Source organism: Camelus ferus, chromosome 17, assembly GCF_009834535.1.
Source record: "Camelus ferus isolate YT-003-E chromosome 17, BCGSAC_Cfer_1.0, whole genome shotgun sequence".
Lineage (NCBI taxonomy): Eukaryota > Metazoa > Chordata > Mammalia > Artiodactyla > Camelidae > Camelus > Camelus ferus.
This window is the reverse complement of record NC_045712.1, coordinates 42,246,394-42,258,433: the sequence shown is the minus strand read 5'-3', so window position 1 is coordinate 42,258,433 and position 12,040 is coordinate 42,246,394. Positions and strand designations below refer to the sequence as shown.

General features: G+C 44.6%; 1 protein-coding gene across 2 annotated transcripts in view; it reads left to right on the top strand.

The window, feature by feature from the left end:
* XYLB (xylulokinase) overlaps positions 1-12,040 on the top strand; it is a 47,001-nt gene that overhangs the window by 32,513 nt on the left and 2,448 nt on the right. The window contains exons 16-19 of one of the 2 annotated variants that reach the window (XM_032459197.1): positions 2,701-2,759; positions 4,207-4,294; positions 6,702-6,796; positions 9,508-9,930. In XM_032459197.1, the coding sequence (XP_032315088.1) occupies positions 2,701-2,759; positions 4,207-4,294; positions 6,702-6,796; positions 9,508-9,609 (344 nt within the window). In that variant the 3' untranslated portion in view covers positions 9,610-9,930. Of the gene's footprint in view, positions 1-2,700; positions 2,760-4,206; positions 4,295-6,701; positions 6,797-9,507; positions 9,931-12,040 lie in introns of those variants that run through there. The other variant, XM_032459196.1, reaches the window with a different exon arrangement.

The following is a 12,040-nucleotide window of genomic DNA, read 5'->3' as shown; positions in this document are numbered from 1 at the left end:
TGGGTGTATAGCTCAGAGGTAGAGTGCATGCTTAGCATGCATGAGGTCCTGAGTTCAAACCCTAGTACCTCTATTAAGAAAATAATAACAAAGTAAATAAATCTAATCCCCCCCCAAAAAGAAATAGAACATTGCCAGAACCTTAGAGCCCTCCTGGGTACCCTCTTCAGTTTCATCCCCATCAACCCCCAGAGATTTGCATTATCATTCCCCTGAGGTTCTTTTCTTTTCTTTTTTTTTTTTAGATTTCAATATTACTTTAATAGGTAAAAGAAAAGAGATAACTGTTTAAATATAACCCCTGAAGTTCTTTATGGTTTTGACAGTTATGAATGTATCCCCCAGATTACACTGTCTTGTTCGCCTGGGTCTGAACTTCACGGTATATGGAATTATACTGGACGTGTTCTTATGTGACTCGCTTCTATAGCTCACATTACGTTTATGAATCTGTCCGTCTCAATAGTGTATCTATTAGTTGTTAACTCTCATTGCAGGATAGCATTCCATCCACGACTATACCACAATTTATTTGTCCATTCTTCTGTCATACACACTTGGTCTTTCCTGTTCAGTTTTGTGAATAATACTGCCATGAACAAGCTTGTAAATGTCCCTGGCTGGTTTTTCTTTTTTCGTCTCTTCCTCTTAACTGGCCTTCGTAGTAAACTGACAGTTTACTGAGTACATATGCTTTTTCTAGACCTTATCATTCTGGCTAGCATAATGTTAAAATTTTTTCATCATATACCTTTAGGTAGTCCCTGCTTACACAGGTGCCCCGGCGTCACACACCATCACCTGGTGTCCTACGCCACCTGCTCCGCTCAGGTACACCGTCCTTCTGGCCCCTGAATATATTTCTACTACTTCTTTTTCTAGTAATTACCCTTAAATTTTTAACATAGGTACTAAAATTTATGGTTTTTTTAAAATCAGTATTTGGAATTTACATCCTATTCAGTCATTATACTCTCCACTCAAAAGATGTAATGTCCCCTCTCTTTTTTCTTTACCTCCCATTTTCTGGTTCCAGAAGGTTACTGATTTGTGTGCATCATACATCAGGAATTATTTAAGTTATGTATCCAGCTGGTTTATTTGATCACTACTCTTTATTATGTGACACATCTAACTCGGCTTCAGGACATCCTTGACTGGTTCTTTCATGTAGAGGTGGGGATACTTGGGGGGCATGGTCTCTGACTGAAAATATTTTTATTTTACCTTCACACTTAAATGCTGCTTTTATTGTATGTGGAATTCTGAGTTGAAAAATCATAGTATTTCAGAACTTTGAAAATAATGTTCCATTGTTTTCTGACTTTTAGTGTTGTCAGTGAGAAGCTAGATGCCCATGTAAATGGTATTTTTTTTTTTTTGCTAGACAATCTTCTAGAACCTTCTCTGTCTTCTTAGAATTCTAAAACTTCTCCTTTGAGTGTCCTGGCATAGAAAGTGCTGAGCCTCTTATCTGCATACACCTGACTATGCAGCTTGGGGACATTTATTATATGATTTCTTTAATTATTTTTTCCTCTGTTTTCTCTGTCCTTTGTTTTTTCTTTTACTATAATCCACAGTAGACCAGTGGTTTTCAACAGGGGCTGTTTTGCCCACCCTCCCTGCCCCCAGCAGCTATTTGACGATATCTGGAGACATTTTTGTTTGTCATAGTAGCAAAGCTACTAGCATCTCATGGGGAGAGGCCAGGAATGCTAGTAAACGTCCTACAGTGTCCAGAACAACCCTCCACAGCAAAAAATTACCCAGCCCAAAACAGTACTGAGATTGAGAAACCCTATATTAACCAGGTGTTAGCCCCCTGGTCCTAATTTCACTCTGCTTTATTTCATCTTTGAATTTGTCACTATGAGCATCGATTTTGTTAACTTGTCTGTCTGTCTATTGTCTGTCACTCCCCAACTAGAGAAACAAGTTGTCTGAGGGCAAAAATCTCACCTGTCTTGTTAAACCACTTATTCCCAGTGCTTGAACCACTTCCATTGTCTTATAGGACCTGGTCTTGGGGTTCACACTCCATCATTTACACAATATCCTATTTGTCACACGCATCAGCCCTATTGAATGTGAGAGGGGACCACATGAAGGTAGGAGTATCAGGGAGCAGGGACTGTTTGGAGGTCATTTTTGGGGTCTGACAGGTATACCTGTAAAGAGAATGTTTCTGGGTTTTTTTGTTTTTTTGTTTGTTTTGAGGAGGAGGTAATTAGGTATTTACTTATTTATTTAAATGGAGGTACTGGGGATTGAACCCATCGCCTCATGCATGCTAAGCATGCGCTCTACTGCTAAGCTATACCCTCCCCGCATAAATGTTCCTGTTAAGAATGATGTTTGTTGTAAATTTTGGATATATGGCCTTTATCAATTTAAGTAAGGCCCCTTCTATTCCTGGTTTGTTGAGAGATTTGGTTTTTTAATAGTTAAAAAAAAATACACACATACAAAGCCTGAGAGCTGTAAGCGGTAGGTGGGGCAGCAGCCTCACAAGCAAGTTACGTGTGCCAGGCCTGCATGGACAGAGCCCACTGTGGATCACCCTCCCCAGTCCTGTGTGACCAGCGAGAGGCATTGGCCCAACACCAGCCCTTTGTGGCTGAAGACCTCTGGAAAACAGCCTTTTTTGTCTGGAGGGAATTGTCACAGCCATTCTTTTTTTTCCCTTTTTCCTTAAAGTGCCCAAGACAAAGATTTTGGCCACGGGAGGGGCATCTCATAACAGAGACATCTTACAGGTAAGTGCTGGTAGCAGGCCCTGTGCTAGGGCCTCTTCCACGTCGAGCCAGACACTCAGCAGTAAGGACTGCCTCTGTTCCCACTCCTTCAGGGGTGGGGAGCTTACAGCTCATAGTCTCCCTGGAAGCCAGATCTGTTACTTTGCAGCTCACACAGCGAGCAGGTTCTGTCTAATACTCAGGGGAAATCCAATGTCCATCTCTACTCTCATACCAGCACTGGCCTCTGGAGTCACACAGAAAGCATTTGTCCTTCCTGGAAAACCTTCTACATCTAATGCCAGTGTTCTTGTCTTCCTCAAGTTTTCTCCCTTCTAGTTTAAACATCTCTGATTTTCCCAACCGTTCTTCTTGTAATACAGCTGCCAGACCTTGTCACTGTTTTCCTGGTGCTTCATTATGCTAGAAAGAGATGCCCCAAAGTGGAATCAACCTACAGATATCTGACAATCAGGCTGTCACATGGTGGGGCTGTCAATATCTTACTGAGACACTGAGCATTTTTGGATGTAGCCTGAGGCTGCCTTAGCTGTTTGAGTAACAGCATCAAGTGTTGACTTGTGATATACCTGTCTAACGTAAGGTTCTCTAGAAGCAGAGCCTGATATGGGAATTCTTCTGTAAGTGATTAGATGAGAGAGTGCTCCCAGGAAAAAGGGACTGAGGGATGCAGGTAGGGCAGGGGAAGAAGGGTAAGCAAGGATATGGTCTTGGCTGGAGTCAGCGTCAGCTCCATCCCCTGGGGAGATATGGAACATGAACTGTGCCCCAGACTTGGCTCCATCTTGAGGTGAGGGAGCCAACTGGCTACCCTAGGAAGAGGTGAGAATAACCTCCTGTGAGAAGCAGCCTCTGTTCAGCCAAGAGCAGTTATTTTGAGGAGGGGCAGCTGTGAGCCATTGGCAGCCAAAACTCACAGCATCTGGGTGAGGGGGTCACACCAGTCCAGTAAGGGGATCCAGACGGGGCATCAACAATATCTCTGATCAACTAAGACCCCAAGCCTTTTCTATGCGAGTCCTCTTAATACAGGCCCTGCATTCTAAATTTAGGCAGTTTATTTTAGGGACCTACGTGGAAAACTTTATTCCTGTAAAACATGCCCTTGTTAGTTTGGGCTTGCTAATATTAGTCTGAGGCCTGGCCATCTCCACCTTGATTGTTTGCTAAGCATACTTTCTAAATGTTCTTCTTTGTCTTTGATAAAATGGTTAAACAGTGCAGCGACAACCCAGAGAGCTGTAGTCCTCCACTAGAGACTTCTCCCAGGTCGTCCTGACCCTATTATCACCAGGGTGACATGGCCAAGTATACTTCCTTTAAGGCAGTAGAGGTGAGATGGAAGGTATCAGAAGACATGAGGAAGGAGATCCTGGAAAATGCATGTCAATGTCAGTGTTCCCTCTGAGGAATGAGTCACCACATTAAGAACCTCTGTCCTTTCCAGGTGCTTGCAGATGTGTTTGGTGCCCCGGTGTATGTCATAGACACCACCAACTCAGCCTGTGTGGGCTCTGCTTACCGAGCTTTCCATGGTAAGTCCATGGATGGGGGCAGATGCCTCTGGAAGCGGTTGGGGCACTGGCTGGGCTGAGGATGGTGGAAAAGGGAGGTCAAGATGTTTCCAGTTTTTAGGGACATGGGAGGCTTGGGGCCTTTAGTTTCATTTTTCTTCCCTCCCAACAGCGGAGAACCAGCCCAAATCCTCTGTTCCTTTGTTCTCTACTTAAAGTAGGAAAGAGAGCAGGGTCCTAACTAAATGAGGCCCGGTCAGAGTCAGGCTCAGCACAGGGACATAGGGAGAGGATGTAGGGCATGCTTGAGGGCATCTAAGTGTGGGTCTGGACAGCTAGTGGGCAGGAGAGGTGGATAAAATCCAGAGCTATGTTTTCAACAAGAGCAGGAAGTTGAGACAAAGACGAAGGCTTCAGAGCCAAGCAGTCCAGCACCCTGGACAGCTCCGTGGGGAGACCTTGGGTTTGATGGAGGCCTCCCTGAAACTCTGGATAATAAAGGAGTCTTCCCAGCCTCGGCACGTTCTGGAGGGAGCAGCACAGGCCCACAGGGCGATCTTCCACCCATGTGGTCCATTTGCCCTGTCCTCTGCCTGCGCGGGCTGCTCCTCCAGCCGCTCATGTACCAAAGGGCTTTGTCTTTTCCCTCTAGCAGAGCCATTCTTCATACATTTATCCTTAACTTTTTAACCCATCTATTTAAATTTGTATTTTTTCTATCTACATTGAGAATTAATCAGGGGCCATAGCTTTCTGTTAATAATTAACCTCTTACTCTTTAGTTCCCCTCCCTCTCCATCCTATACGTCTCACCCCACCTTCTGCCACTCCTATATCAAGATCATCAGGCAATTTATTCCCAGACTGTTAACATTTTTAATCAAACTTTACATCATGTTAGCTTTTATTTCCCCTTACCTATGAGTTTGTCTGCCTTGCTTTTCTTTTCTTTTCTTTCTTTCTTTTTTAACTCCCAGAGGTTTCTTTTTCCTTCTTTGTTTCTGTGCTAGTTTTGTTGGAACATACAGCCTGAATACATTTTAAAGAGGGAATTCAGTAGGTGATCATTTTCTGAGGGCTTGCATGTCCAGCAAGAGCTTTGTTTCACCCTCCCAAAGAATGCCACTTTGGCTGGGCAGAGGACTCTTAAGTTTAAAATATCTTCCTCAGAACTTTGAAAACACCGTTCCAGAAGCTTCCAGCCTTCAGTGTTGTTCATAATGAGCTGGGTTCACTTTCGACTCCTCCTTCCACTGCAGCAGGAAAGGAAGTACCCTTCGGGGCCTCCACGGATATGCCACCCTGTGTTTCTTCCTTATTTTCCCTTTTCTGTGCCTGTTTTGTTGCCACCGGTTACCTGGGGCACTGCCCTGCTCTGCCCTCCAAAACCAAAGTCTGAGCTAGGTTCCTGCACACCAGTTCCCACCCCAAGGCACATCAGCCACTTTCCATGGACATCCATTCTCTCCACCTGGGTCCGGGGACAAAAGCCAGTCATGCAAAGCCAGTCTGGGAGTGAGTGGAGGGGGACCAGGGTCTTTGGAGTAGTCTGTCTGCCGGCCACCCCACCACCCACTGCCCCATCATGCGCCCAGCTCCAGGCTGGGATTTTCCAGCATTCGGTGAGAAAACCGGGTCTCACATCTTCCGTAGGCCCTCTTTCCCTCTGTGTGGTCCTGAGTTTCCTTTCCATCTGATACTACTCCTTAAATTGCCTGGAAATCCCTCACTGTTTCTTGCTCACCGATGACAACCTTCCCTCTTCCCAGCCCTGCCACTCATTTGCTTGGTGAGCATTTATTGAGTGCCTCCTGTATGCAGGCAGTGTACTAGGCACCAGGGCTCCAGTGCTGGCCTCTCAGAGCTTCCAGCTCAGCCAGGGAGGGACTGTAAACAAATCTGTAGCAGAAATGGTGAGACGTGCTGAGGAGGTGGATGGGATGTTTTCAGCAGCAGCATTTCAGAGGAGAAGAGAGCAGAGAATATTCCATACAGTGAAAAGGCTCTGAGGCAGAAGGAGTTGAAAGAAGCCAGCGTGGCTGGGACGCAGTAAGCGGTGGGGAGAGTGGAGCCATGTGAGGGAGGAGAGGCCGGCGGACCCTCCCTTGTGTCAGAGGTCAGGGGTTAGTTGCCTTCTGACATGCACTTCAGACAAACGAGGGCTGGCTGAGAAGAGGCCTGCACTTGAAATTTTTCTTCTCTTTCTCTTGTTTTTTGAAAACAGTTTCATGGAGGCACAGTTTATAGAACATAAAAGTCACCCATACTGAATGTACAATTCAGTGATTTTTGCTAAATGTACTGAGTTGTACAACCCATCACCATAATCCAGTTTTAGAACATTTTATCACTCCAGAGATAAAATGCTATCTCGGGGTAATGCCTCATTTGCAACGTGCACTGATGAGAAATGAGCTTTCCCTTCTAGGCCTTGCAGCTGGAACAGGCATGCCCTTTTCAGAGGTGGTGAAATTAGCCCCAAATCCCAGGTTAGCTGCTACCCCAACCCTGGGAGCTTCTCAGGTAAGAGACCATCAGAATTTATTCATGGTATTTGTGTTGTGAAAACCAACAAGGTTCTTTTTTCCAAAAGGTAAGTTTTTCTTTGTCACTTGCGTTACAGTTGATGTGCTCAACTAAAAGAAAAGTTTGTTTTTTTTTTTTTTTTTCTGTCAAGGAAACAGCAAAAGAAGCCAGGTTGTCAATTGAGATTCAGAGATAGTGCTGATTTTCCAGCCCCAGGGGTCAGATGGCTCACTGAGCATATTTTCTTATGCATCAGGGTGGCCCCTCCTGTTTCATTGGGTTACAGAAGCCACTGAAAGGCTCTGTCACTGAAGCACAAGACGTGCTGGATTTCTACCACTCATTTGAAGTTTGGATCTAAGACAGCTGTGCAAGTCACTCAGGCCAGGAAATCTCTATGAAGGCACATGCCACTTCTTACAGGTTGGGTTTCCCGGAAGGCAGGCCCTGAGATGTTAATTAGGATGTGGGAGACTTGTTAGGGGGTGCTCTTGGGATCTGCATCTATGGAAGGGAAACGGAGGAGGCGGACTGGGCAGTAGGGGAGGTGAGCTGCATTGCAGTCTCAGTGGAGCTCTCAGCCAGTCCTACAGGAAGTTCTGAAGCTGGGATGACTCTGGAGTTTTACCCAGTTGTGGTCAGGGGGATGGGCCTTTAGACCCCAAGTCAATCAGTCAGTGCATGCAGGTCCCCCAAGGATGGGGTAAGGCAGCTCCCTATAGCCAAAGCAATCCCCAGAGGGAGGCTATCAGCTGAGGGCTGGGAGAATAAGTTCTCAGTTTCTGCAGGACCATCTGGGTGGTACACCAGTGCATTCACTTTACCGCGCTTCCTGTTTGCAGAAGGTTCTTGCAGCCCAGGAGCAGGGGCAATACAGACAGAGGGCTTTACTACTCACAGTACGGTGGCAGCATGAGCTTCACATTTGCAGCAGTTTTCCTGAAGTACTGTGAGGCGGTGCAGGGTGGGCTAGGTGGATAATGTGCACACACTGTGTGTCTGTGTCTTAACTGAGGGGCCCTGGGCTCAGGAAACCCCAGCATTATAAAGGAGCTGCAGGCAGACCCGTTCAACCTTTGCCCCCAAGGGAGACATATCTTTATTATTCTGCTACACACTCTATCTTCCAAAGCTGTTTGCTATACAAACACCCTTGAAAAGATAGTCTGGAACAAAAGCTGTCACAAGACCTCTAGAAATACCCTGGAGAATTGTCTCCCAGCCTATCTTGGAAGCAGAAGCTCATGCTTTACAGGTGACCAGATAACCCACCCACTTGGTGTCTATTATTTTCTGTTGTGTGTCCTTCTGTTTAAGAGGCAGCTCAATACAGTAGAAAGATCCTCCGTTGAGAAAAAAAAACCTTTGGGTCTTGATTCTTATCCTGCCTCTCTTGTGTGACCTTCATGTGACCTTGAGCAGCATGCATCTCCAAACCTCTGTTTCTTCCCCTGTGAAGTGGGGCCAACAACAGCTGTCCTGCCTATTTGTTTTAATGGAGGTACTGAGGATTGAACCTAGGACCTTGTGCATGCTAAGCATGTGCTCTACCACTGAGCTACACCCTCCCCTTCAGAACGTATATTCTTAAAAGGGCACATACACATTATTTTTAATGGCCGCATAATATTCTTTCTGGCTAATGAACCATCATTTTCTTGAGCATTTTCCATGTCTTAGAGCAGTTCCTTCTAGTTTTTCAAGTTTCTAGTTTTATTATAATTAACCCCATGTGGGTAAAGGGTTAACAAAACCTTTCCCTATTCTGCATGAGAATTTGACCTTTGGTTAATTTTCTAGCTCTGCTTCCTTTTGAGACATAATGAAAATGGAATGTCAACAGTGTTACTAGGCGACATTGCTTAAGTGAAAATGGCCTTGAATTAGGGGACTGCATCTGGAGTGGTAAACTGCATTGGAGGAGTAAAAACATAAATACTTAGGGTTCCCTGAGTGCAGTGACTTCTCATGGACATGCCTCTTGCCTACTGAGTTGTTACTTTTGTGGGACATGAGGTTTCAAAGCCAAGGTGGTTCTTGCACCTGTAAGATGTGGATTTCATCTCCTGGCACCTGAGCTGTAACTTGGGGCACAAGGAGGGGAGAAGCCAGGGAGGCAAAGAAACCCTTTCCAGGACACCTGTGCAAACTCTTCATGGTCTCCTGCAGCCACTGTGCCAACAGGCATGTTTCTCCAGTGTAACCTTTTGAGGACCAAGGTGTGGCCCACGGTAGCCTTAGTCGTGTCTCAGAAGACCCTTGGTGGGTCTGGCACCCCACATTTAGGATTATTTCCCTGGAGAGCTTTGCTGAAGTAGAATAACCAGGTCAAAGGCTATGGGCATTTTCAAGCCCCTTAATAAAATAAAAATAAAGTCGAGTTGATTTCCAAAAGGGTTGTACCCCGAAATTCCGCCAACTGTGGAATGTTCCTTCATCAGAATTTTTTAAAATTTTGTAGAGCTGATAACAAAAACTGGCTTCTTGTCATCATTTGCATTTTTTTAATTCTTAAACTATAGGTTGGAGAACTAGGAGTATTTCCTTTTTTTGTGAATTTACACTTCTTTTCTTCTACCCAGCAAAAAAAAAAAAAAAAAATTTAATTGCAAGTAAATGGGACGTGAAATTTTTAAACTGCAAATTGCAAAGCGATGTAAGAGGCACCTTCCCTTCCACATTCTAAACTGCTCTTTCCACCCCTCCAGATCTATGAGGCCCTCCTCCAACGGTATGCCAAGCTTGAGCAGAGAATCCTGACTCAGACCCGGGAGCCCCCAGAGCGAATTCCGCAGGCCCAGGCTCACTGATCCCACTTGGAGATGTGGCCCTGGACAGCAACCATCCGCTTCCCTATTCTGAGCAGCTCTGCCTGCCCACCTGACTCCTTGCGGTGCTCCAGCCCTGCCGAGGACCACCTTAAAGCCTGCCTTAGTGCATCTTCTTGAACATAGATGGGCTGCTTTTTTTCTGGGGCAGGAAGGCAACTCTCTTTTTCTGCCTTTTATCCCAGGAGGCAAGATAACACAGCCTGGGATATGTCCAATAAAAATTGTGACTTTTCCCATTTCAGGACCTAAATCAGCAGGATGGGGGAGACATAGTAAAATAGATTCTTTCCTCTTGATTTACCAGTTTTCAGAATAATGAGTTGATTCCCAAGCATCCTCTAATAGCAATTAGATTTTAGTATCAATATGATACATGTAACATATTTTATATGTCTTAATCCATTGCAGTAATTATTCTTATCCTTGTCTTCCTTTTGTTAGCCATTCTCTCCAACTTTTCTCCTGCTTTCCTGATCTATCATTCATTCTTTATTCTTTTTTGGGGGGTGGTGGTAATTAGGTTTATTTTTCCCTTTTTTTCGGGAGGTACTGGGGATTGAACCCAAGACCTTGTGCATGCTGAGCATGTGCTCTACCACTTGAGCTATACCCTCTCCTCCCATTTTTTCTTCTTTACTGATGCTTCTGCCCTGTCTACTTCTTAATTATTGCTGGGCCCCAAGTCTCTGTTCTCATTCCTCTTTCCCTCCCATTCTGTCCTTTCTTGTTGGATGGCTTCATCTAGTCTTGGGCTTCAGCTGCTACTTATACCAGTGACACCCAGATCTGTTTTCAGCCAGAACTCTCCTTGGAGTCTGTCAGCATTCTCACAGGGGTACTTCAGACCCCTCTTATCTTCCTTCGCCCTTTCCCAAACCTCCTCCTCCAGAAGTCTTGTTTCAGTGAATTGGCACCACTGTCCATCCATTTGTTCATTCAGGAAAGCAAACCTCAAACTCAGATATCCTCTTCCCCGTGTCAAGTCAGTTACCAACCATTTTGGTTATTCCTTTGGTAACTCTTAAAGCAGTTCCATTCTCTTTATCCCTTCTGTTTTACTTTAGACCCCTTGCGTCTTTACTCAAATTATTGCAGAAGCCTCTGTAGAAAGTCCTCTGGGATCTGCCTTCTGCAAAATCCTCCAGATTTTTCTTGTGCCACAAGCCCTCACCTACGTTGGGACTTCAGTTAAACCAAACTACTTGTGGTCTTACTCAGAGTAGGAAAATGCTACAAACAGGTTTGACAGACCCGGTGGATCAGAGCAGTGGCTAGTGGGAGCTCAAAGAGAAAGGATTTAGAAAATGCATAGGACTAGAGATACCGCTTCTGAGAAAGATGACATCTCGAAAGGGAGTGGTGTCCCTTGCAGGCTTGGTGGGTGAAGGCAAACAAAGAAGCAAGAAGCCAAAAGTTGATCGCCAACAAGGGAAGTCAAAGATTTGGAAGAAAACAGGCAATTCTTACCACCACCACCTAGACATTACTGACTAGAGAAATTTTACATTATTCACCAACGGAAGAGTGCATTCATCTATCAAGGAACAGAGAAAGCGACTGAATGCATTCCTCATTTTTCCTCTGCTCCCACAGAGTTGCCTGTTATTACAAGGATGTCAGTAAAATAGAACATACTTTAAAGCATATAGAAGATAGGGATGTACAAAGCTAAGACAGCAAAAGCAATATAAAGGAAGAGCTGAAAACGCCCAGGAAGAAAATGAGACAAAGAAGACAGGCAAAAAAAATCTAACACAGGGAAAATTGGAGATCTCAAAGCCAAAAGGTAAGACAATGGAACAGAGTTATTATTTAAAACTGTACCCCAAGAGAAATTCCCGAAAACAATTAAAAGACCCGAATCTATATCTTGAAGGGGACTACTATCTTGTTACTTGGAAAACTGACCCAGAATGATCAAGCCTTGCAAAGTATTATACTTTGAAGCTGAGGGAAAAAAACTCTCTAGGCCAAAAAGGAAAGATCAGGTTGGCACCAAACTTCTCAAAAAGCAAACAGCAGTGGAGCAGTATTTTTAAGAAACCTGAAGAAAAAATATGAACTGAGTGTTTCATGTCCAGCTAAGCTGCCCTTTAAGTATCAAGGATGTTTGAAAAATTTTGTTTTAATTATGCAAGAGCTCAGGAAATGTTGTACTCATCACCCTTAGGATTCTACTCAAACAAGCTTCATCCAAGGAAGAGATGATTGGGGAAACTTCAGCAAAAGGACTGGTAGTGAGTATTGAGTATCTTTAGTTACAGATCTAAGACCAAAGTGGAAGTGGGGATAAGGGTGGAAGAATAGTATCAGATGGCACGTACTTTGACAAGGTGGAAGTAACACAACTAAGTAAATAAAAAAGAAGGGAGAGAAGAAGGGGACAGTACAAAGGGCTTGTTGCAAAGGC